This window comes from Rhinopithecus bieti, unplaced genomic scaffold (genome assembly GCF_001698545.2).
Source record: "Rhinopithecus bieti isolate Rb0 unplaced genomic scaffold, ASM169854v2 scaffold_23918, whole genome shotgun sequence".
Lineage (NCBI taxonomy): Eukaryota > Metazoa > Chordata > Mammalia > Primates > Cercopithecidae > Rhinopithecus > Rhinopithecus bieti.
This window is the reverse complement of record NW_016811178.1, coordinates 1,074,899-1,099,449: the sequence shown is the minus strand read 5'-3', so window position 1 is coordinate 1,099,449 and position 24,551 is coordinate 1,074,899. Positions and strand designations below refer to the sequence as shown.

Below are 24,551 nucleotides of genomic sequence, written 5' to 3'. Positions count from 1 at the left end.
GTTTTCAAAGGGAATGCTTCCAGATTTTGTCCATTTGGTATGATATTGGCTGTGGGTTTGTCATAAATAGCTCTCATCATTTTGAGATACATTCCATCGATACTTGGTTTATTGAGAGTTTTTAGCATGAAGAGGTGTTGAATTTTATTGAAGGCCTATTCTGCATCTATTGAGATAATCATGTGGTTTTTGTCATTGGTTCTGTTTATATGCTGGATTACGTTTATTGATTTGCATACGTTGAACCAGCCTTGCATCCCAGAGATGAAGCCCACTTGATCATGGTGGATAAGCTTTTTGATGTTATGCTGGATTCGGTTTGCAAGTATTTTATTGAGGATTTTCGCATTGATGTTCATCAGGGATACTGGCCTGAAATTTTCTTTTTTGTTGTGTCTCTGCCAGGTTTTGGTATCAGGATGATGCTGGACTTGTAAAATGATTTAGGGAGGAGTTCCTCTTTTTCTATTGATTGGAATAGTTTCAGAAGGAATGGTACCAGCTCCTCTCTGTACCTCTGGTAGAATTAGGCTGTGAATCCATCTGGTCCTGGGCTTTTTTTGGTTGGTAAGCTATTAATTACTGCCTTAATTTCAGAACTTTTTATTAGTCTATTCAGGTATTTGACTTCTTCCTGGTTTAGTCTTGGGAGGGTGTATGTGTTCAGGAATTTATTCATCTTTTCTAGATTTTCTAGTTTATTTTTGTATAGATGTTTATAGTATTCTCTGATGGTAGTTTGCATTTCTGTGGGATCAGTGGTGATCTCCCCTTTATCATTTTTTATTGTGTCTGTTTGATTCTTCTCTTCTTTATTAGTCTGGCTAGGAGTCCATTTGGTAATCTTCAAAAAACCAGCTCCTCGATTCATTGATTTTTTGAAAGGTTTTTCAAGTCTCTATCTCCTTCAGTTCTGCACTGATCTTAGTTATTTCTTATATTCTGGTAGCTTTTGAACCTCTTTTCTTTTGCTTCTCTAGTTATTTTAACTGATATGTTAGGGTGTCAATTTTAGATCTTTCCCACTTTCTCCTGTTGTCATTCAGTGCTATAAATTTCCCTCTAAACACCGCTTTAGCTGTGTGCCAGGGATTCTGATACGTTGTATCTTTGTTGTCATTGGTTTCACATAACTCATTTAGTTTTGCCTTAATTTCATTATTTACCCAGTAGTCACTCAGGAGCAGGTTGTTCAGTTTCCATGTCATTGTGTGGTTTTGAGTGAGTTTCTTAAATTTGATTGCATTGAGGTCTGAGGGGCTGTTTGTTATGATTTCTGTTCTTTTGCATTTGTTGAGGAGTGTTTTACTTCCAATTATGTGGTCCGTTTTAGAATAGTGATGTGGTGCTGAGAAGAACGTATATTCTGTTGATTTCGGGGGGAGAGTTCTATAGATGTCTATTAGGTCCACTTGGTCAAGAGCTGACTTCATGTCCTGAATATCCTTGTTAATTTTCTGTCTCATTGATCTGTCTAATATTGACAGTGGGGTGTTAAAATCTTCCACTGTGATTGTGTGGGAGTCTAAGTCTCTTTGTAGGTCTCTAAGAACTTGCTTTATGAATCTGGGTGCTCCTGTATTGGGTGCATATATATTTAGGCTAGTTAGCTCTTCCTGTTGCATTGATCCCTTTCCTATTAGGTAAGGCCCTTCTTTGTCTCTTTTGGTCTTTGTTGGTTTAAAGTCTATTTTATTAGAGACTAGGATTGCAACCCCTGCCTTTTTTTTTTTTTTTGCTTTTCGTTTGGTTGGTAACTATTCCTCCATCCCTTTATTTTGAGTCTATGTGTGTCTCTGAACATGAGATGGGTCTCCTGAGTATAGCACACTGATGGGTATTGACTCTTTATCCAATTTGGCAGTCTGTTTAATTGGGGCATTTAGCCCGTTTACATTTCAGGTTAATATTGTTATGTGTGAATTTGATCCTGTCATTATGATGCTAGCTGGTTATTTTGCCCGTTAGTTGATGCAGTTTCTTCATAGTGGCGATGGTCTTTACAATACACTTGTAAAGTTAAATGCATTCTAATTTAAAGTAAGCGAGATATTGATAAGCGGGTCATTGGAGATTTGGTGTCATCAATAAAAATTAATGCTATTGGGGTTTTAAAAATAAATATTAAATCAATGTGCTAGCTAACTGTTTGCACCAAGAATAGAGTTTATAAAGAAGTCGCAACAGACTCTCTAGGAGCAACATAATGCCTCTTTCATCCTTTTTTCCTTATCTTGGTTAATACTATCTTGCAAGAAAGTCAACTTGTTACAGAGAAAAGCATAAAATATTCTGAATTTTGGAGATTAACATGGATATGTATAAATGCATATACACTCTGGTGTATATGAACTATTAAATTTGATAGTAGTATGATATTTATGCACATTTCTCCAATGTACTCTTGATTAAAAGGTTTTGAATGTGGTGTGAATGTTAGGTAGCTTACTGAAAGACTGTGCAAATGGCAAATGAACATGCTAGATACAATCTATGCCTTCATTTACTTGTCAAGGTCTAATTTATTATTGGGTAAACTCTAGAACTTCCACCTGAGAGTATTTTGGTTGTGAATTTTTTTTTTTTTCCAGTTTCGGCCTTCTAAATTTATGCATTAACTAAAATACATTTATGAGTTAAATTTATAAGTTAACTAAAATATTTAAGGAAAAATTCATAAAATTCCCAATAAAATAATTTAAATTTAAGGTGAGTTAATGACTAGCTTCCAAAGATTATATTGTCCATTCTAGTTTTACTACTCAGGCTGCTGAGATAAGCCTTGAATCTGAGTGAGCACCATTAGACTGATGACCCAATACTCCTGTTAAACACTGCATTTGTTCTTCACCTGCTCTTTATGTGCTGCAAAGATCCAATACATTGGAACTTTCCATTCACCATAATGGCCAACCTGGTACACAGAGCTTCACATTCTTCCATGCTAAAAGACAAAGCAGGATCATATTAGCATTCAGGACACAGAAAACTTGGGTTGAAGTTCATGAGCATAAGCATAATTGTTTCATTATGGCACTTGGAAATACTATTTTAGTATTTTTCTTTTCTTTTCTTTTCTTTTTTTTTTTTTTTTTTTTGAGATAGGGTGTTACTCTGTTGCCCAGGCTAGAGTGCAGTGACTTGAACATGGCTCACTGTAGCCTTGACCTCCTTTACTCCAGTAATCCTCCTGTCTCAGCTTCCTGAGTAGCTGGGACGACAGACGTGCACCACCACGTCTGGCTAATATTTTAATTTTAATTTTTTTTTTTGTAGACATGGGGGTCTTGCCGTGTTGCTCAGGCTGGGTCTTGAACTCCTGGGCTCAAGTGATCCTCCTGCCTCAGCCCCCCACAAAGTCCAGGGATTACAGGCATGAGCCACCGTACCTGGCCTAGTTTCTTGATTCTCTTTTAGTTTTTAGTTCTTTTAAAGGAGAACAAAAACCAATCTTTTAAAATACAAATTAAATGTCTTCAGATAGGGTTCATTACTGTTTCTTCTAAAACTCGAGACCGTCTTTCTCTCACCTGGAATACCCCCCAAATCAAACCTACGATTTCTTTCAAGATTTGATTCAAGACCTACACTTCCTCAGAAATGTTTTCAAAATAACACTAAGATTTTTCCATTATGCCACGTACCCCATATTCTGTTGGCTTTCCTATTTTTGGATTTATAACTAGTTAGCCTGTACTTGATTATATAGTCTCTAATTTCATGGTCTATGATAATTGGAGGTGATTTTAGGTATTACCCTGTCGACCTCATACAAAAGCCAATGGAAATTAAATGATTGGCTCCACTGTGCTGGGGCAAACTATGATATAAACAGGTCTCTTGACAATAAGCAAATCTAATACTTTTTCTCCTATGTGACAATCATAATGCAAACATAAACTTAATACAAATTGTAAGACAAGGCCTCATAAGAGAGGCACGGATAAAATGATTTAGTGTCTCTTATACTTAGCTGATTGGAGGTGTCTGCTTCGTGGAGGAGAGGCATGTGAGCTGGTTCTGGAAGGACTGGTAAGATTAGAACTTGGAGAGATTTTGTGAAAAGACCATTTCAGGCCAGGTGTAGTGGCTCATGCCTGTAATCCCAGCATTTTGGGAGGCCGGGGTGGGTGAATCATTTGAGGTCAGGAGTTTGAGACCAGCCTGGCCAACATGCTGAAACCCTGCCTTTACTAAAAATATAAAAATTAGATGGGCGTGGTGGTGGGCGCCTGTAGTCCCAGCTACGTGAGAGGCTGAGGCAGGAGAATTGCTTGAACCCGGGAGGCGGAGGTTGCAGTGAGCAGTTGTTGTGCCACTGGACTCCAGCCTGGGTGACAGAGTGAGACTCTCTCAAAAAAAAAAAAATCAAGTTGAAAGCACAGCCAAAGAAGGGGCTTAGAGATGGGAAAGGGTATGGAGATGGGAAGAATGTAGAACCAGGAGTCATTCAGATTGACTGATAGAAGAGGGTGTTGCAGGGTAAAAAGACTGAGCATTTAGATGAGGCCATAGAATGGAAAGCCTTGCATGTTGAGCCTAAGGATTCTGAACTTTATTTGACAGGCAATAGGGAGCCACAGATGAGTTAAGAGGGCCGTAAGTTATGAGAAATTCGATGTTGAAAAGATTGCTGAGACCTTAGACTCTGTCCCACCACAGGAACTATATTCTCACCATGAAACCTGCTTGACTTGCTCCTACTACTATAAACATAAAATAGTTTGATTCAACTGTGGGCATTTGTCATATATATATATATATATATATATATATATATATATATATATGTATGTGTGTGTGTGTGTGTATAACATATATAAGTATATAGGTAATCCTGTATAACATATATATACATATATAACACATATAATTATATATAAATATATATAAATATATGTGTGTGTGTTATACAGGATTACCTTTGCCCATCTGTCATCCTAAGATTGTGTGGATTCACTTTAAAGATTTCACTCAGTTTACCTGTGAGATGTGAGGATGACGGAACATTTGTTCTGTACTTCTTCCGAAATGATCTTCCAGAGATGCCGTTTCGACTTCGGATCCATCCCAGAGCTTGGCTCATCCTTAATGGAAAGTTACAAGAAAAATTTATCAAATTAATTTTTGATGAAGTTCTTTTCATGAATTACTGCATTTCACTTCCCTAGAACAGAAACACTTTTCGAGGTCCTGTGACTAACTCGTTTTATACTTAATAGGCTTCTTTCTGCTGCTGTCAAAAAGCTCAAAATTAATCATTTAAAATTGTCAATCTGTTTTAAAAAGTGTCTCAGTTGACACCCTGTTACTTTACATCTGTCTCTTATGTTTCTTTGGAAAAAAATTCCACTTCCATTACTGGCAAAGTAGAGTTCTTATATTTAATTCTACCTTGCCACATATATAAGCCACATCAACAAGATTACCACCCTGGTCCTGATAGCAGAATTGTGGCTATGAGTGATAATATGCTTTGTGAAGCAGAAAGAACATAATTTGATATTTCAGTAAATTTGTTTGAGGTATATTTTTAGTTTTCTGTTATTAATTGAAATTTAACACTCCTTAGGAAATAAAACAAGATTTGTAGAAATTGCCGAGTAGAAAGATATACATTATTTTCAAAGTAAATGATATTATGAAAAATCATTCAGACATAAAATTAGAAAATGTAGCAGTAGATCATCTAAACACACAATAACAGATTTTGACACATTATAGGTCAAGATTAGGTAAAAATTTAAAAAATATATTTGTAACAAAAAATATGTACATATGTACATAACTAGAGGCTTGTATTTACAGCATGGTGTTAAATCTAAAGAAAGGAATGGGTTATGTGGAAGCTAATATAGTTGAGTTCATAGAAGTAGAGAGGAGAATAATGGTTACTAGAGGCTGGAGGCATAGTGGGGAGAGGAGGATAGAGAGAGATTGGTTAATGAATACAAAATTACAGCTAGACAAGAGGAATAAGTTCTAGTGGTCTGTAGCACTGCAGGGTGACTATAGTTAATAATAATTTATTGTATATTTTCAAATAGTTCGAAGAAAGGATTTTGAATGTTCCCAGCACAAGGAAATGATACATATTTGAGGTGATAGATAAGCTAATTACGCTGATTTGATCATTACATATTGTATACAGGAATCAAAATATCACACTATACTCCATAAATATGTATAAAATATTATGTGTCAATTAAAATAATAAATAATGTTTAAAAAAATAAAGAAATGAGTGTTAATTTGGGGAAAAAAAGGATACATTGTCACTGCTCCTATTTTTGAAGAAGATAGCATATTTAGTAAATGCATGTAGAAGAAAACTTGGTATCTTTCATAGTCAATATTTCATTTTGGTTCATTAATACATAATGTTTACATTAAACGTTTAACATTTTAAAGTACTTTGCATTTGTTATTTCACAGAGGTGTCTAAGGATTGTTTTGTTCAAATTAAGGAACATTTACACAATAGAATTCCATTATAAGCATCGATTGGCAGAGATATAATGCATTATAAACTTCTGGTATTATAGAAAGATGGGCTGTGCATCCTTCTATCTGGCAGTTTAAATGATTTGATCCACTGTATGACTTAATCCCTGGAATAATGTGGTGACTTATAACTGTATTATGATTCCTTATAGTTAAGGCTCTTTCAGAGTTTGGAGGTCCTTGAATGAAGGGGATTTTCCAAAATAAGGGCAAGTATATTTCTCTGAAATAAACACCATTTTACAAAGTTTGACTTGAGGTGCAAAATATTAACATTACTACTATGTGTAATTTATATTTCCAGCTGATCAATTAAATTTTCCATCTCTTAAGAAAAATGTAAATGTGGAATGCATTTCTTCCCCATCCTACACCACACCCCATTCAGATGAAATAGGATGGTATGCATCACATCCTAAGCTAGATAGCTCATATTTTTAAGCAACAAGGAAATAAAATTTTAGTACAACACATTGTCCTAAAATGTGCCTGTCCTCCATAGTAGACGCTGGAAAATATGAGTTTACCTACTCAGTTCCTAACAGAAAAAGAGAGATGATTTCTTCAATAGATGGGAATCAAATTCTACCATATTCCATAACTGACTTGAGTACCTTGAATTTGTTTCGCTTCCCATTTCCATGCCAGTGTTTCCTCTGAAATGCACTAAGCCATTGCTTTCAGATAAAACATTTTTGAGGGCATATTATTGTGGTAACAAATTATTTGCTGATATAAACTCCTTTATTGAGATAGTGTACATAAAGTGCTTTGTACAATAGCTAACACATAGTGAGACCTCCATAAATGTTGACTGCAATCATGATGATGAAATGTTAACCCATACAATCAGATATGCTGTTCTAATTATGGAGTGGACTTTTAAAATAATGATTCTCTTACCAGCAGTAGAATGGAAGGTTTCCCTATCAAAGCTAGTGCAGTGGATAATTTTCTTTTTGTGCCATAACTGCACATGGAGGTAGCTCTGTCCTTGAAGGGTATCAGGTGAAGTCTCCTAAGGAGTTTATGAACAGTCTGTGGGCAATAAAAGAGGAGTTAGGTTGACCTTCCTGTGCCAAAACCCTTAAAGCACTAAATGGAAAAAAAAGGTGCTCATGAAAAGAAAATTTCATCATGGAGAATATATCTGGAAAAAAAAAAATGAAAACACTTAAATTCAACTAGATTTTATTTTTATTTTCAAAGAATCACTTTAAGATTAATAGTTTATTTGAAGAGATTCTTTGGAGGTTCATTTTCAGATGGGATTCCCTCCCCCATCATATGTGTGTGTGTGTGTGTGTTTACAATTGCAGATTGAACTTTTTGCTGCATTACCACAAGATTCTCTAGTAAGGCTTAATAGAGCTAAAACAGAATTCACAAGGCAGGGTTCTCACTGACTGTTATTGCTGCTTCCTCTTTCTTTNCCTCCCAAAGTGCTGGGATTACAGGCTTGAGCCACCGCGCCCGGCCGGCTTTCAATCTATTTAAAACTGACCTAGTATCAAAACGTTAGCACATTAGGAATAATGGGTTCTTGTAGTTATTTCCGTAGTTAAATAGTCCTGGCAAATAATGAAATCCTGGTTGAACTTAAACAACAGGTCCTCAGGATTGCAAAAGTAGAAGAAACTGCCCTAAGGGTTAGCCATCTCATTAAAATGGCAAATAGTTGCAGTGAGATATAAAGCCATAGATTAAAAACCAAAGTGGAAACTAATCTATTTTACTTGGGCATTTTGCCATTAACTCTTTATGTCAGTGCTCATCCAAACACTACAAGATGTACAGGCATCACCAACCAATGCTCAGCCCAGAGCCTAAAGCAAGTGTGATCCTCTGTTTAATAGTTCTTAAAAGGGTAACTGAACAAACACAGACCAAGGAGTTTCTAAAGCTAATTTCATAGGTGCATATATAATACACATGACCAAACTAAGAGGGACTCACTGACATTGCCACTGCCAGAAGGAAAATGACATAGTTTTTCCGGTGGTTTTGTGGGGAAATGGTGGGGCAGGGGGGATAGTGGGGTGCGGTGGGGCAGGGGACAGAAGCAGAAACAATAATGGTTTCAAATTAAGTAGTTTTTCACACTTGTACTCACTTCTTTAATATCCTTTTCTGGAATTCCATGTACCCTGGCATAGAAATACAAATGTTCTTCCACAGTTACCAGGTCATCTAAGGCATCTTCCTGAGGACAGTAGCCAACTAATGAGCTGTGAGAATCAACGTGACCCAGAGATCTGAATTGAGAGAATCAAAAACACAGATGAATTTCAAAAGATTTATCCCTCCTGGTTCCCAAATGCTGGGAAGGTAGCTCTATTTTGGTCATGGTGGTCAATGACTTTGATAAAAAGAGATAAAATAATCCCACTATCAGATTCACATTTAAAGGTTTAAACATTTCCACCCACCTTAATAGCTTTGTTCTCCCCTAAGGATTGAATAATATAACCACAAAATAACATTAAATGTTCATTTCAATTATTTTTCTCATTGAAGTACTTTGTACTCAGTAAATCGAAGCATTAGTTTTTCATACCCAGTCTTATTTCTGATCAGAATGTTTCCACTTGAAGGAATGATGTCTCCTGTCAGCATCTTGAATATAGTGGTCTTTCCTGCTCCATTCACTCCAAGAAGGCCAAAACACTGGTTTCAGGGAGAAAAAGAAGATGTAAACCTTAATCCAAACCAATGACATACTGCTTTTGTATCTCTCCCTCTTCTCCCTGGGTGAAATAAATTACCAAGATAAATAAATCACTGGAATTATTCATGGCTAGAGTAGTGCTCTTGATAAAACTTCCTCTTTTAAAACAAATGGATACTATGTATTCTTTTTCCTTTAACCACTGAACATGTGTGTGTATATATCTATACACACACACACACACACACAGGACCTATTTTACATATTATATTATATCATCCCTCTATGTGACATGATAAAATACCCCACAAATAAGATCTGCTAACCTAACAAAGTAATTATATTTATAGATTTCACATTATTCACACAAAATCACAACTTTACTGAGTAAGCTATTGAGGCAATAGTTTCTTTGTACTGTCAAATAAATTTGATGCGTGTAGTTTGCAGCTCTGCTTGGAAAACTAAGTGGCACAGCCATATTTGCTTTCTCTTTTCAATGCTGCTTTAATATTGCTTCTGTGAGAAGGGCAAGAATATAAATAAATAGATGCAGTCCTAGGACCTCACTTCTGAAAACTTATGTCTTTATGATGTTTTTTGAGGAGGACTGGAAATGAAAGGGTTAAGACAGCACCTTGAACAGGCTTCCTGACCAAAGTCTACCCCAGAGCAAGTAGACAGTAGTTTAGGAAGGGACTCAGGACTTGCTGTGTGGTAGGACTTGTTGAATTCCCTCTGCCAAGTGGGAAGACTCATAGGGTAAATAATATTAACTTTGGCACCAACCTAATACCTGGACATATGTAAATTATATACATAGTCAGCCCTCCTTATCCCTGGGTTTCTAACCTTTAGATCCAACCAACTATGGATTGAAAATATTCAGGGGGGAAAAAAGCATCTGTACTGAACGTGTACAGAATTCCTGTGTTCTTATTCCCTAAACAATACACGATAACAACCATTTACATAGCATTTACAGTGCATTGGGTATGTAAGTAATCTAGAGATTACTTAAAGTATACAGTGGGATGTGCATAGATTATATGCAATACTACATTATTTTATATCAGGGACTTGAGCATCTGTGGATTTCTGTGGATTTTGATATCCTTGGGGGTCCTGGAACCAATCTCCCATGGATATGGAGGGATGACTCTATATGTGTATACATATACATATATATGTGTGTGTGTATGTGTATCTATATGCATGTGTGTATTTTTTCCCATGGAAATATTCAGATTAACTTTTATATTTCTAGAAAAAAAATTATGGAAAAATAATTAAGATTTTTTTCTTTCCTTTTTTGAGGCAGAATCACTCTGTCACCCAAGCTGGAGTGCAGTGGTACAATCTCAGCTCACTGCAGCCTCCACCTCCCACGTTCAAGTGATACTCGTACTTCAGCCTCCCGAGTAGCTGGAACTACAGACGTGCGCCACCATGCCTAACTAATTTTTATATTTTTAGTAGAGATGTGGTTTTACCATGTTGGTCAGGCTGATCTCAAACTCCTGACCTCAAGTGATCCGCCCACCTTGGCCTCCCGAAGTGCTAAGATTACAGGCATGAGCCACTGTGCCTGGCCAATAATTAAGATTTTAATTTGTCACACAGTATGCCAATGAAAAGGACAGTTAGAAACAAAACACAGTTTCTTACCTCTCCAGCAGGTATCCCAATGCTGATGTTGTTTACAGCTATAATCTTTTTGTGGATAAGTTGGTAGGTCTTTGTGAGACGATAAAGTTGGACCAGGTCAAATTCAGCCGCACCACTCTCAACTCTTAATCTCTCAGCCCGCACATCTTCATCCTCATCTATTGTCTCCCTTACATGTGAAGAATTAAATTTTCTGAAGAAAAGCCTAAAAATGGACCCAGTGATTTTACGTCAATGATTTTGAAATGACATTATTCAATTTTGACATGTTTTGATGGGTTTTCATGTCACCAACAGTGTACTAGTCATCATTAAACTTCTTTTAAATTTGTAATGAATTATGCTACTCAGATAACTTAAGAAATCTATATAGACCCTCTTCACTGTATTCACTATGATATTTGTGAAACAGCTTTTGTTCTCCATGCCTTACATGTTTACAGATCCACTGTTAAGATTTATAATTCTAATTTCAGTAATAAGGAAGTGTTTGAAAGTTAGTTCCTAAGAGAGGGACTAAGGAACTCCAGAATCATTAGGAGAACTCATCATCTACAAACCTAAGACCAATGATCACCTTTAAAAAAAAAAAAAATCCTTTCAGCCGGGTGCAGTGGCTCACCCCTATAATCCCAGCACTTTGAGAGGCTAAGGCAGGCAGATCACCTGAGGTCAGAAGTTCAAGACCGGCCTGGCCAACCAGTCAAAACTCTGTCTCTACTAAAAATGCAAAAATTACCCAGGCATGGTGGTGCACACCTGTAGTCCCAGCTGCTTGGAATGCTGAAGCAGGAGAATTGCTTGAACGCAGGAGGCAGAGGTTGCAGTGAGCCAAGATCACACTACTGCATTTCAGCCTGAGCAGCAGAGCAAGACTCCGTCTCAAAAAAAATTTTTTTCAATTAAATTTAAAAGCCTCTCTACTTTTTTTTTCTTTTAAGTTTAGAAACAGCATAAGATCTGCCCTTTTAACAAAATTTTAAGTGCACAATACAGTATTGTTAACTATAGGCACAATATTGTACAGCAGATATATCTACTTTTATAATCATCAATAATATGAATGCTATTGTTATTCTGTACTTGTTTTACTATTAATGTCTCACCTAGGATTTAGCCAATATTTTAAGGTTATCAGCCCTCCAAACTCATTAAGTCCCAAACCCACCTTGATATCTTGGCTAACAAATACCAAAAAAAATAAATAAAAAATAAAAAAATGTAAAGAAATCAATCCAGGTTTTCTTCCCAATGTTCCAATTTCTTCTGAAGAGATCCCCCAAAACCCCAACTGTAATGTTTCTTCTCATCTTCCTTATTCCAAAATCATGTAGTCAGTCTCCAAATACTGGAAATGCCTTTTTTGTTGTTGTTGTTGTTGTTTTTTTGAGACGGAGTCTTGCTCTGCCGCCCAGGCTGGAGTGCAGTGGTGCCATCTCGGCTCACTGCAACCTCCGCCTCCTGGTTTCAAGCAATTCTCGTGCCTGAGCCTCCACAGTAGCTAGGATTACAGGCAGGCACCATCACGTCCAGCTAGTTCTTGTATTTTTAGTAGAGATGGGGTTTCACCATGTTCGTCAGGCTGGTCTCGAACTCCTGACCTCAGGTGATCTGCCCGCCTTGGCCTCCCAAAGTGCTGGGATTACAGGCATGAGCCGCCGCACCTTATAACACCCTATCATGGATTATTTTCTGCCTAGTCCTATAGGGTTTTATCCTTCTCAGCTAGATTTCTCCAGGAGATAAAACTGCTCCAGGGTCTCTAACTCTTCCATTCCAGTCTGCACTGCATCTACAAAATTACACTTCTTCAAGCACAACTTCATCATGTTTTCTCTGTTCAAAACTCTTAATGAATGTCCATTTGTTTGTTGAATAAAGCCCAAACCATATCTCTTTACCAAGTATTTAAGAGATTCCATAATCTCCCAACTGCATGTTAAACTGTAACTCCTACTTTTTCCTTACGTTTATTCTATGTTCTAATTAAATTATAATACTTCTTTATTAAATATGCTTTAATATATTTCTCTATCTCTGCTCTTTTATTTCCTCTCATTATTTACTTAAAATTTTATTTTTCAATAGATGATACATGTACATGTCATTAAAATTTAAATGGTACCGAAGAATATATAGTGAAAACTGGTCAACTTCAACCATGTATATCTCTCATCAGGAGAGGTACTCACAATTAGAGATAGTCTATGGATATGTCTGCATAAATAATTCTTTTCTTTTTAACTTGAATGGCAATATACTTTACACATAGTTCTGAACCTTGCATTTTTAAATTAGTAAATATTAAAGACACTTCCAAATGTTACATAGAGAACTATATCATTCTTTCTAATGGCTGTTTAATGTTCTATTAGTCCCTAAATGAAGGACGTTTATGCTGTTTCTATTCTTTTGCTGTTGGAAATGGTTACTATGATGAATAACTTTAAACATATGTAAGTCTGTATATCTGTGAGCATATATGTAAGCATTCCAGAAATGGAATTGCTGGGTCAATTGCATGTGTATTTCTTCTCATTTATGATGCTGTCTTCACTTTTTCTTAGTCTTCTTTTCCCAAACTCATTGCCAACATGCTCCACACTCAATCCTCTTTCCCCATTTCTGCCTAGAAAGTGTGTTCCATTTTCCCAAACTCAACTCAAAGACGACATCTTTTGTTTATGTACATATTTTCACTTCACCACTGTATCTTAATCTTTTTAAGGTTAACAACTGTGCTTATTTAATTTTATTCCCTCACAAAACAGCAATAGTTGCAGTCACATACTAAGATTTGATAACTATTTACTAGAATACAATAGCGAATTATGCTAGAATTTTTTTTAAGTTTTTGAGCCAAACATTTCCATATTACCAATGGAAAAGCTTAGACTATTGACTTCCTTCTCAATAGCTTGAATTGAGTCCTGTTTTAGATGTCAAACGTATGCTTTCATTACATTTACCTGAGTTTCTTTATCAGGGATTCATTGATTAAGAGTCTCAAGAAAAAAAACATGGTGCCCTGAGAAACCAGAGCCACAAACATTGCACCTAGTTTATCCATCTCAAAGGTTTCATTTGGGTATTCCACTCCATATGCTTTTAAGAAGTCTAGGACCGACTGTTGTTGAGAAAGTTCAATCAAACCGTAGCCAAAACAGAATTGTGGGAAAATCAGGAAAATGCGCTTGAGGGTTTCAGAAATAAGTTCTAAAGTCTGAAATAAGAGAAATAAAAAATAAAACTCAGTGTTAAGCTTCCAAAAAGCTGACAAAATTTAAAATAGATGTAGACAAATAGTGAAACCTAAAAAGCTTATCTAGATTGACAATTATTGCCCATGTAGGCTGAATTTGCATACAACTATTTAGTATACTAAATGGTGGATGTTTATCACTGAAATACAAGCAGAAAATCATTATATGAGGCCACCTCTAATGTTGGACCTAATCCTGGAGGCAAAATTATTTCTAGACCTGCCTTTAATCCCAGGAATGTAGGGCTAGCCAGCGTGTTGGGGTCTGATACAGGGTATCGTTATGTGCCTGAGGGAGGCAGGTACTTGGTACAGTAAAGTTTTGGAACCCAAGATAATCCCTACTTGGAGAGGGACTAAAATGGTGAAATGAGGTAGAAGAAGAGACAACATGTCTCCAAGAGGGGCAAATTGCTCATTTTCACATTATTCACACGTGGGCCAACAACTTCCACTTCATGAATTTTCTTCCTTCTCCCAGAGTATGCTTGTCTAGTTCTCAGTTCACTTCATTTCCTCTCTATTCTTTTCTGTTCAATTGCATGGCACTGTTAGTGCTTCTCTTCTCACTAATCATAATTGTCAGCTCTGAATGGAAAGTGATGCTTACGATGAAGTAGTCTCCAATGCATGATTGAAAGGGGATGAATTAGGTTTTTTCTCTATGAACGTTCAAATGAATCAAAGCTCACAGTCATATAACTAAGTCATTGTCCTTGTCACCACCATACCATAAGAATTTGTTAATGAGGAAGATGTTTAGCTGACCAATGGTTGCGATTTCTGTAGGGCCGCACAATACATCTGATTTCACCTCCATGACACCATTCAAGCCCTATCAAGTGTCAATAGTTTTGACACTCAGTACATACAATGATAGGCATTAACTTAGATGAGGCCCAAAAAGGATTTTAAAAGCTGTAGTTTCTCCTCTCCCAAATTTAATAGAATCAAATGATATTCTTCTTTTTTATGCAGAATAAATAAAATCTTTCTATCTGGAACATGTTGAAGCTTTTGATAAATTCACTGAAATTTAGCAGACTAATAAGGGACCTTACCGGATCATTAGGCTTTTCCTTGGAAAGAAAGTATACCACTGACAGGGAAACAATGGAATTAATGCCAAAAAACAAGTTGACACAGACATAAGTGATGAAGGCCATTCCTGTTTCATGGAAGAGTCCAGCCAGCAAGTACATCCAAGAAAATGTTGCATACCTGCAGGTTAAAAACACAATGAAATAAAATTATGCCTTGGCCAGGCATGGTGGCTCACACCTGTAATACTAACGCTTTAGGAGACTGAGGCAGGTGGATCACTTGAGCCCAGGAGTTTGAGACCAGCGTGAGCAACTTGGCAAAACCCTGTCTCTACAGAAAAATACGAAAATCAGCCAGGCATGGTGGCATGCACCTGTAGTCCTGGTTATTTGGGAGGCTGAGGTGGGAGGATCACCTAAGTCCGGGAGGTCAAGCTGTGGTGAGCTGTGATCATGCCACTGCACTCCAGCCTGGGTGACAGAGTGAGATCCTGTCTCAAAAAAGAAATGCCTTAATTATTCTATTTTACAAAAAATAACAATTTAAATGGGCTTCCAAAGTAAAAATAACCATTAGGGATGAGTTGTCAAGCCTTGTAACTAGATCTCTCTTTCATTCCTTTTGACAAAAAAATCCAAAGAGTATTTTAAAAGACAGAAAAGCCTCTTTTAAGAAACCTTGAGTAGTTCTACATCATTAAAACTACAAATTAATCCCTCCTGAATATGGTATTATCCCGCCTAGGCAAGCCTTTTTGGTTGCTCAGAAATATGAGTTTAATCAGTATAAATCTTATAATTTAAAGTTGAGGAAAAGTAATGACACTGTTCAAGTCTAGCTGAGCAGAAAGAGCATCCTTAGAAGCTGGCTAGCCTGTTTTGAGCAAAACCTTGAGCAATTTGGGGGGCAATTAAATAGATCTAGAGACAGAGTTCCTGCATCAGCTACAATTGCTAATTAAGGGTTACTACCATGTATTCAGGGCAGAAAGATTTGTTATGCTAAACATTGATTATATCAGCCTGTATTACCTATATTAGCTTACTATAATATAGAAACAATATTATGTGTGTCCTTAGACATCTATTAAAAAAATATAAATAAGTATACATGAATATATATGCACTTTATAATGCTATGTATACTCATATAGTCAATAAATTTATACATGTATACATATTTTCTAGTCATTCTAAAGCTTTCATTTTATGTAAATGAGATCACATATGTAAATTAGAAAGCATGACACTTGGCACCCAATAAATGCTTATTAATTTCAGGTATTACTCTTAATAACATTAATTTTCAAAAGTATTATACTTTACAGTCTATGGACTAGCAAGTGCAATATATTGTTAGTCATCACTCATGTCAAATGAAACCCCAAGACAGTTGTAATTTAGCTAATGAGATTTAGTCCTATTTGTATCTAGGGGCATTTAATTCTATTAATTCTTCTTTCATTGCTTAATCAGCAGCTTACCCAAACAGGAGAAGTAGGAGAGATACGGCGCCTAGGTTGTTTTCACTGTAGAATGCAGGTAACTTGAAAATCGCAATGATACCAATTGAAAATGCTACAGGCACCAAGTAGAAAACCTATGGAAATATTTAAAACAATGTTTAATATGTGACAAGCATTTTTCAAAAAAAAAGTCAATAACCCATCTAGTTTAAAACTCCAACAAGTTGACCTAGAAAAATTTGAAGAAATGAATCCTTATTTATGTTCCCATTGCTTGTAACATTCAACTTATTTTACATTGATTTCACTTTAGAATTTGTCTCCTGCAGTATGAGGTTAAGCCAATCTCCATCTTTAACAGATATACAAGGAGTCCCTGGTGTTCCTGCCTTTAGGCTTTGAGACGGGATGGTTCAGTGACAGAGGTTCAGTGAGAAAGATAAGACAGCCAGGTATCTTGGTATTACATTCAGTCCTCAAAGTATTGATTTCGTTTTGAATCCCGAAACTCTCTCAGATGGTTGAATTCTAAAGCTTGGTTATCAGTGTGAACCACTCTGTGCAAAGCAGCAGGGCATCGGGTCCCACATATCCTCATAATCACAGATATATGAACAAGTAACTTAGCATTTTGTTGGCAAGTAGAAATATTAAATGCTGAGGAGTTTGCAGGAAGATGGACACAATGAAGGTGGTGGTAATTTAATTTGCAGGTCGGGGAGGAATCTCCTAAATTGGAATGAGCTCCAGATATAAGACAACAGAATCCTAAAGTACTAAGTAGACCTTCACAGAAGTATGTACTTGAAATTTTCTTAACATTAAAGCTCTTGTTAAGTCCTGAACAGTCATTACTATTCTTTTAGATTTGACTTCTATAAGAAACACATTTTAGACCTCACTGGATCCATTAACAAAATGGATAATGCAGTTAATTACTCTCCAACCCTTTAAACCAATGATCTTGACAGCAACTCTAACCACCAGGCAAATGCATACCCATCCTGGGCTTTTGGCCAACATTGGTATGTTTGGAGTCACAAACAACCATCTGAACTTGGGACCATTTTATGCAAATGAGAGAGCTATCAATGAAATACATTCCTTCTTTTTTCTACTAATCTTCTTTAATGTGTCGTTAGCAGGGGCTACTACTTCACATTTTTCACTATTAGTTGATTAAATTTTTATAAGCTTGATTGTTTGGCACAATTAGGTAAGGATATTTTGCTGCTAAGCTTCTATTTCTCCACAGTACTGACAGTAAGACTTCAGCATGCTTAAAATCACCTGGTGGATCTTTTTAAAAATGCATATTCTCCACACTTCTAAGATATGGATTTAACAGATCTGGAGTGGGTCCCAGAAATACACATTTTAAGTGCCCTAGGGAATCTGATACAGTCTACAGAGATGAGGGCAGGTAGGTTATCTTTCCTCCAACCACTGGATGAAGATAAGCCTGACTCAAGTCATTTTCTTTATTTCCTGTCTTCGTCACAACAATTTGAACAAACTAGAGTAAATAACTCTTGAATAGAAAACTGATGTCTTCTATCCAAATTAATCTTTTATTTCCTGCAATGAATGACATACATTACTCACCATGTCATAAATGAAGTTTGTTACCCAGTAGCATGTCACACCAATGCCTGAAATGTGCTGCAACTGTTTGGCTTTGGTTTGATGTTCCCTTACAACATAGGTGACAAAGCTGGCGGTGGTGACAGAGTAGCCCATCAAGATAGACAGTGCCACTAAAATATCGATTAAACTGCTGATTCTAGAGTGAGCAATAGGGAGAGGAAAACACACATAAGTTTTTGGAACTCTTTTCCTCTCAGAAAGATTCATAACTAAAACCATCAACAAAACAGTACAAGAGTTGGCTGTGACACAAATAAGGCATCCTGCAAGGCAGCCAGATAATATCTCCAGCGTGACTCCGCTGTGACCCCAGAATAAATGTAGTTCTAGTGCATCGGAATTGACTAGGGATATTTGATAGAAAAACCTCGGTCTCCAGCGGTTACAGAGTCTGTGCAAGGGATGTATCATTTTTGAGCATAGAAACCATTTGCTATGCAGGGAAGTTGAAGTGATGTAGCACTTATCACTTGACTTATAAAAGCAGCAAACGCTGTGAGTCTGCAGTCAACAAGCTCTACTTGGCAAGCCCACTCTACACCCTTGCAGAAACTTCCTTTTATCCCAGTCAGTGACATATTACCAGCCCTTCTAGATTGACATTCATTCAGATACAACTGTGATTTCCAATTACAGCACTTTATACAGAGGCTCAGCTATGTCAAGGAGAAAGTAGTCATGCTAGAGATATCTGCTTACGTGGCTTGTTCTTGGTCTTGCACTCCTGGATAAGGATGGCTATACATGATGATGCCTTAAAGAAGAAACAGTTCTTCTATTAATAGGTATTCAGTTAATCAGAAATACCAATTTTTAGATTAATAATATTCAACACTTTCCTTCTTATATTATTATCTAAACAATTTTATTTGGGGGACCTTTTTTTTTTTTTTTTTTTTTTTTGAGACGGAGTCCTTGCTCTGTCGCCCGGCTGACGTCAGTGCGGATCTCAGCTCACTGCAAGGCTCCGCCTCCCGGGTTACGCCATTCTTCCTGCCTCAGCCTCCCGGAGTAGCTGGGACTACAGGCGCCCACCAGCGCTCGCCCGGGCTAGTTTTTTTTTTTTTTTTGTATTTTTAGTAGAGGACGGTGGTTCAACCGTGTTAGCCAGGATGGTTCTCGATCTCCTGACCTCGTGATCATCCCACCCGCGTCTCGGCCTCCCAAAGTGCTGGATTACAGGGCTGAGCACCGGCCCGGGCCGGGGGACCTTTTTTAAAGGAAAAATTATTTTTCTCCTAATCCCATTAATGCATTCACTATTGGTGGCACTCACATAAAAAGGAGGTTTTTCACATTGTGTTTAGGAACCGTCGGAAGGGAACAAGAATTTTATATTTCTTCTTTTTTTTTTTTTTTTTGAGACAGAGTCTTGCTCTGTCGCCCAAGGCTGGAGTGGCAGTTGCCGATCTCGGCTCACTGCAAGCTCCGCCTCCTGGGTTCAAGCGATCTCTCCTTGCCTCAGCCTACTGAGTAAGCTGGGACTACAGGTGCCCACCTCCCCGGGCTATATTCTATTTATTTTTATTTATTTATTATTTATTTATTTTATTTATTGTATTTTTAGTAGAGACGGCGGTTCACCGTGTTAGCCAGGATGGTCTCGATTCCTGGGACCTCATGATCTGCCCGCCTTGGCCTCCCAAAGTGCTAGGATTACAGGCGTGAGCCACCGCGCCTGGCCCCAAGAATTTATATATCTTATATTGCATTTCCCTCTAGTGTGTTATATTTAAATAATTATGTTCCATCTTTTCCTTCTATCTGGTCATATATATGTTTGTATTTCAACAGCACTTCAGAAACGTACATTTAAATAAGCAATTCAAAGAGGGACCAATTATTTATATGAGGATCCCTTAAAGAGCAGACAGTTACTTCCTCCATCCCTCTTTAGTGCTGTGTCTGTGGTGGGGAAATAGTATACCCTGAGCAGACTCCTCCTTCCCCTTTATTACTTCTAAGATGCTTATTTTTCTAGAGCTCTAACAGAGCAGGGCTTGGGAACTTCAGCTATACCCGAGGCCTTTTCACTGAGACATAAATGTCTAAGAGGATTCATAGATATTAGCTGGCTTCAGAAAAGTGGTCACTCACTTCCAATACAGTCCCATATTGTGGGGATCTCCCAGTATTGCTTATGCTTGAGTAAAAAGCAAGTCTCTTTTTTTCCCTTCCTTAGGGCACCTTGGTTAGCCAAAGTCAAAAATGAGCTGTCAACAGTTTCCCAAAGGAAAAAAATGTGAAGGTAAAGTATGTACTGCCCGAGTGACTGTGGAAGAGAATGGTAGAGGATGCCATTGAAGATGGCTCCTAAATACTTGTTCCTATAGTGTCATAAACTAAGTGAGAGCTTTCTCACTTACTGTTCATGTAGTATTTGATCATTGTACTAGGATGTTAAGGCCCTTGCACAGCACTGAATATTATAGATGATTCTAAAGGCAGATTCTCTCAAGTTACATTTATAATTTTCATTAAGTAGAATGTAACATCTTTTAAAGTTGAGTTCTGCAACTGTTGTATATTAAAGAAAAAATATATAGTTAAAGCAAAAAACTAACAACAACAAAAACCAAGTTGATTTATAATGTTAATCACATCATTGTAGGCATATACTTTTCTTATCTTTTGTATAAATTAAGGGACCTTTTTATTTATTTATTTATTTTTTTGAGACAGAGTCTCGCTCTGTCACCCAGGCTGGAATGCAGTGGCGCGATCTCGGCTCACTGCAAGCTCCGCCTCCCGGGTTCACGCCATTCTCCTGCCTCAGCCTCCCGAGTAGCTGGGACTACAGGTGCCCGCCACCACACCCGGCTAATTTTTTGTATTTTTAGTAGAGGCGGGGTTTCACCGTGTTAGCCAGGATGGTCTGGATCTCCTGACCTCGTGATCCGCCCGCCTCAGCCTCCCAAAGTGTTGGGATTTCAGCCATGAGCCACAGCGCCCAGCCTACGGGGCCCTGTTTAACTGAGATTCAGTTTTCCTAGGGGCCCTACTTAAACCCTAATTCTAAATTATTATATAGGCAAGGGAGAACTTTTATTTCTGCTTTGTATTTCAGAATCAAGAAATACTGTATTTCACCAGAGAAATCCTTGGAAATACATTTTACTCCACTATGCAAAATCCTGTGGAACCAGTTTTTTATACATATTTTGAGCTGAAAGATCAAGGAAATATGTCACAGTTAGGGACCTATATCATAATTATCTCTGCAGGTTCCACAGCATCCAGCATGATGTCCACAGTAGAGAGACTGGCCAATAAATGCTTTTAAATGAACTCAAATCTCAAAATTTCAATTAATATTTTTCTCACATATAATGTATATTAAAAATAAGACATCTTCTGATGTCTCTACAGTTATAAACCTTAAATTAGATGCTTCCCATGGACCACTGCTTCTAATGCAACAAAGTAAGAATAAACACTGGAGTGGAAGGGGCAATGTGTTAGTATTCTTGAAAAAAAGTCTTTGTATACCATTTGTTAAGGAAAACAAGCAAACCTGTATTTTTTGAGAAGAAAGAACAGAATTTTAATGTTATATGAACCACTAGAGGGAACCACATGAATAGAATAGATATTGACATTGCAAAGGAAAGCTAATTAAAAGACTTTTATTAACATGTTAGAATTCAAAGAAAATCAATTTTACAGTTAAAGTAAAATCCCAATTCATGCAAAATCTAACAAGGATGCCTTTAAACAACTAGTGTGTTGAGGGAGGCAGTGGGAGAATAATTGGGTTGATTTTTAAAACCAGTAATACTATTACAATGGTAGACCTCATATATGCATTAAGAAACAATAAAAGTAAGTTAGGGTGATGCAGCATTTCTTCTTTGAAAGAGATCTGGTTCCTTCCAGAGAGGGTGGAAACTTACCACTTCTGTAAATCTATTTAAGAAAAGTATTAGAAGCTAGAAGACATACTATTACTAATTTCTATATAACTCAAGCTACATCTTATATCAGTTTTAATTAAAATAAACCAGTTTAGGGTCAAAATAAACTTTATGTTTTAGAATTCTTAATTCTTTATACTCTGTAATTTAAAATGTAATGTTAGGAGCTACAACAAGCCTGCTGGAGTCTAGAGTGACTCAGATTGCCTTGGTCTAAATAAAGAGCACTAATTACAAAGGAAGCCAGAATACAGGTTTTAAAAAGCTGACCCTTCAAAAGCAGCATTGGTCTCTTGTTCTCTTTATCTTTGCTACATTTTCCCCTAGTTATTTCTATAGTTCTTATACTTTCATTGTCTGTCTCAACAATGAATGTCTTTTGCTCTGAATAAAACACTCTACTGAAAGTACAGTATCCAATAGTATTTCACACCAGGTTACACTAGACCCAATTCACTTTAGTCATCATTTAATTTAATTTACCACTGTTGACTTTGCTCTTTATTGATGCTCTAGATCTAAGGACTATCAGTCTTGTATTTTCTTCTTGGTTTCTCCTGCTAAGAAAATGCCAAAGCAATTGAGAAAAAAAATACTGTTTTCTCTGAAATGAAGACTGCTCAAGATCCTGATGCTGGAATGAGTATTGGACTCTTCGGTCTACTTCTACAGTCACCAGTACATCTGGCACACACTATGATGCCCAACAGTAGAGAGATGAAAGAAATGTAGACGTTGGCATTTCTAAAAGAGATGTTGTATCTTTTATCCTACTTAATAGACTATTAGGCTATAAATCTCAATCTTGGCCAGCAAATGTGTTCGCCAGCTTTTCTTTATTCTTTAAAAAAAAAAAAAAAAAAAAATTGTAGGATCAGCATGAAAAAATAATTTGAGCAAGGCTCAAGAAGATGACATGATCTGATAAACAGTAATTGAAATATGTATATATTTTAAAAGTCTGTTTCAAATTTCAAGCCTTATTTTAAAACCATGTGAAAGCCTCTTGTGAAACCCAACTGAAGTAGGCATGGCTGAGTTCAGAGGAGCAGTGTGGAGGATTAGAAAATAAACAGGCAGGAGTGAGACAGCCCTGGATTCAAATCCCACTTCTAGGCCTTAGAGAAATGATATAATAGTAGGGGATAATAATATTCACCCTGAAGAGTGCTGTAGGGATCATCAATATTTCATATAAAGCATGTCATATGGTCAGTGCTCAATGAATGGCAATGCTTTTGTCCAGTTATAGAATTTTTTAGTCTAAAAGTTTTGTCTTTCAGAAAATTAACAAAGATATTCAGGACTGGAATTCAGCTCTGGATCAAATAGACCTGATATCTACAGAACTTTCCACCCAAAACAACAGAATGTACATTTTCTCATCGCCACGTGGCACTTACTCTAAAATTGATCACATAATCAGAAGTAAAACACTCCTCAGTAAATTAAAAGAACTGAAATCATAATAGTCTGTCAGACTACAATGCAATTAAATTAGAACTCAAGATTAGGAAATTCAGTCAAAACCACACAACTATATGGAAATTGAACAACCTTCTCCAGAATGACCCTTGGGTAAATAATGAAATTAAGGCAGAAATCAAGAAGTTCTTTGAAACTAATGAGAAAAGAGAGAATGTACCAGAATCTCTGGGACGCAGCTAAAATAGTGTTAAGAGGGAAATTTATAGCACTGAATGCCCACATCAAACAGCTAAACATCTAGGTCTCCAGTTAACAACCTAACATCTTAACTAAAATAACTTAGAGAACCAAGAGCAAATAAACCCCAAAGCTAGCAGAAGACAAGAAATAACCAAGATCAGAGCTGAACTGAAGGAGACAGAGAGACAAAAAAAAAATCCTTTAAAAAATCAATGAATCCAGGAGCTCTTTTTTGGAAACATTAATTAAATAGACAGCTAGCTAGACTAACAAATAAGAAAAGAGAGAATAATCAAATAAACACAATCAGAAATGATAAGGGGATATTACCACTGACCCCACAGAAATACAAACAACCATCAGAGAATACTATGAACACCTCTATGCAAATAAACTAGAAAATGTAGAAGAAATGGAGAAATTTCTGGACACATATACCCTCCCAAGACTGAACCAGGAAGAAATCGAATCCCTAAATAGACCAATAACAAGTTTTGAAATTGAGGCAGTAATAACCTACCAACCAAAAGAGCCCAGGACCAGATGGATTCACAGCTGAATTCTACCAGAGTATAAAGAAGAGCTGATACAATTTCTACTGAAATTATTCCAAACAATTGAAAGGAGAGACTCCTCCCTAACTAATTCTATGAGGCCAGCATCATCTTGATACCAAAACCTGGCAGAAATACAAAAAAAAAAAAAAAAAAA

General features: G+C 36.8%; 1 protein-coding gene across 1 annotated transcript in view; it reads right to left on the bottom strand.

The window, feature by feature from the left end:
* ABCA12 (ATP binding cassette subfamily A member 12) overlaps window positions 1–24,551 on the bottom strand; it is a 221,857-nt gene that overhangs the window by 7,413 nt on the left and 189,893 nt on the right. Inside the window, exons 40-50 of the mRNA XM_017893499.1 lie at window positions 18,958–19,012; window positions 18,217–18,394; window positions 16,630–16,745; window positions 15,164–15,323; window positions 13,810–14,063; window positions 10,841–11,045; window positions 9,062–9,171; window positions 8,618–8,759; window positions 7,408–7,542; window positions 4,984–5,087; window positions 2,852–2,944 (exon numbers count right to left, since the gene is read on the bottom strand). Coding sequence (XP_017748988.1) covers window positions 2,852–2,944; window positions 4,984–5,087; window positions 7,408–7,542; window positions 8,618–8,759; window positions 9,062–9,171; window positions 10,841–11,045; window positions 13,810–14,063; window positions 15,164–15,323; window positions 16,630–16,745; window positions 18,217–18,394; window positions 18,958–19,012 — 1,552 coding nt within the window. The remainder of the gene's footprint in view (window positions 1–2,851; window positions 2,945–4,983; window positions 5,088–7,407; window positions 7,543–8,617; window positions 8,760–9,061; window positions 9,172–10,840; window positions 11,046–13,809; window positions 14,064–15,163; window positions 15,324–16,629; window positions 16,746–18,216; window positions 18,395–18,957; window positions 19,013–24,551) is intronic.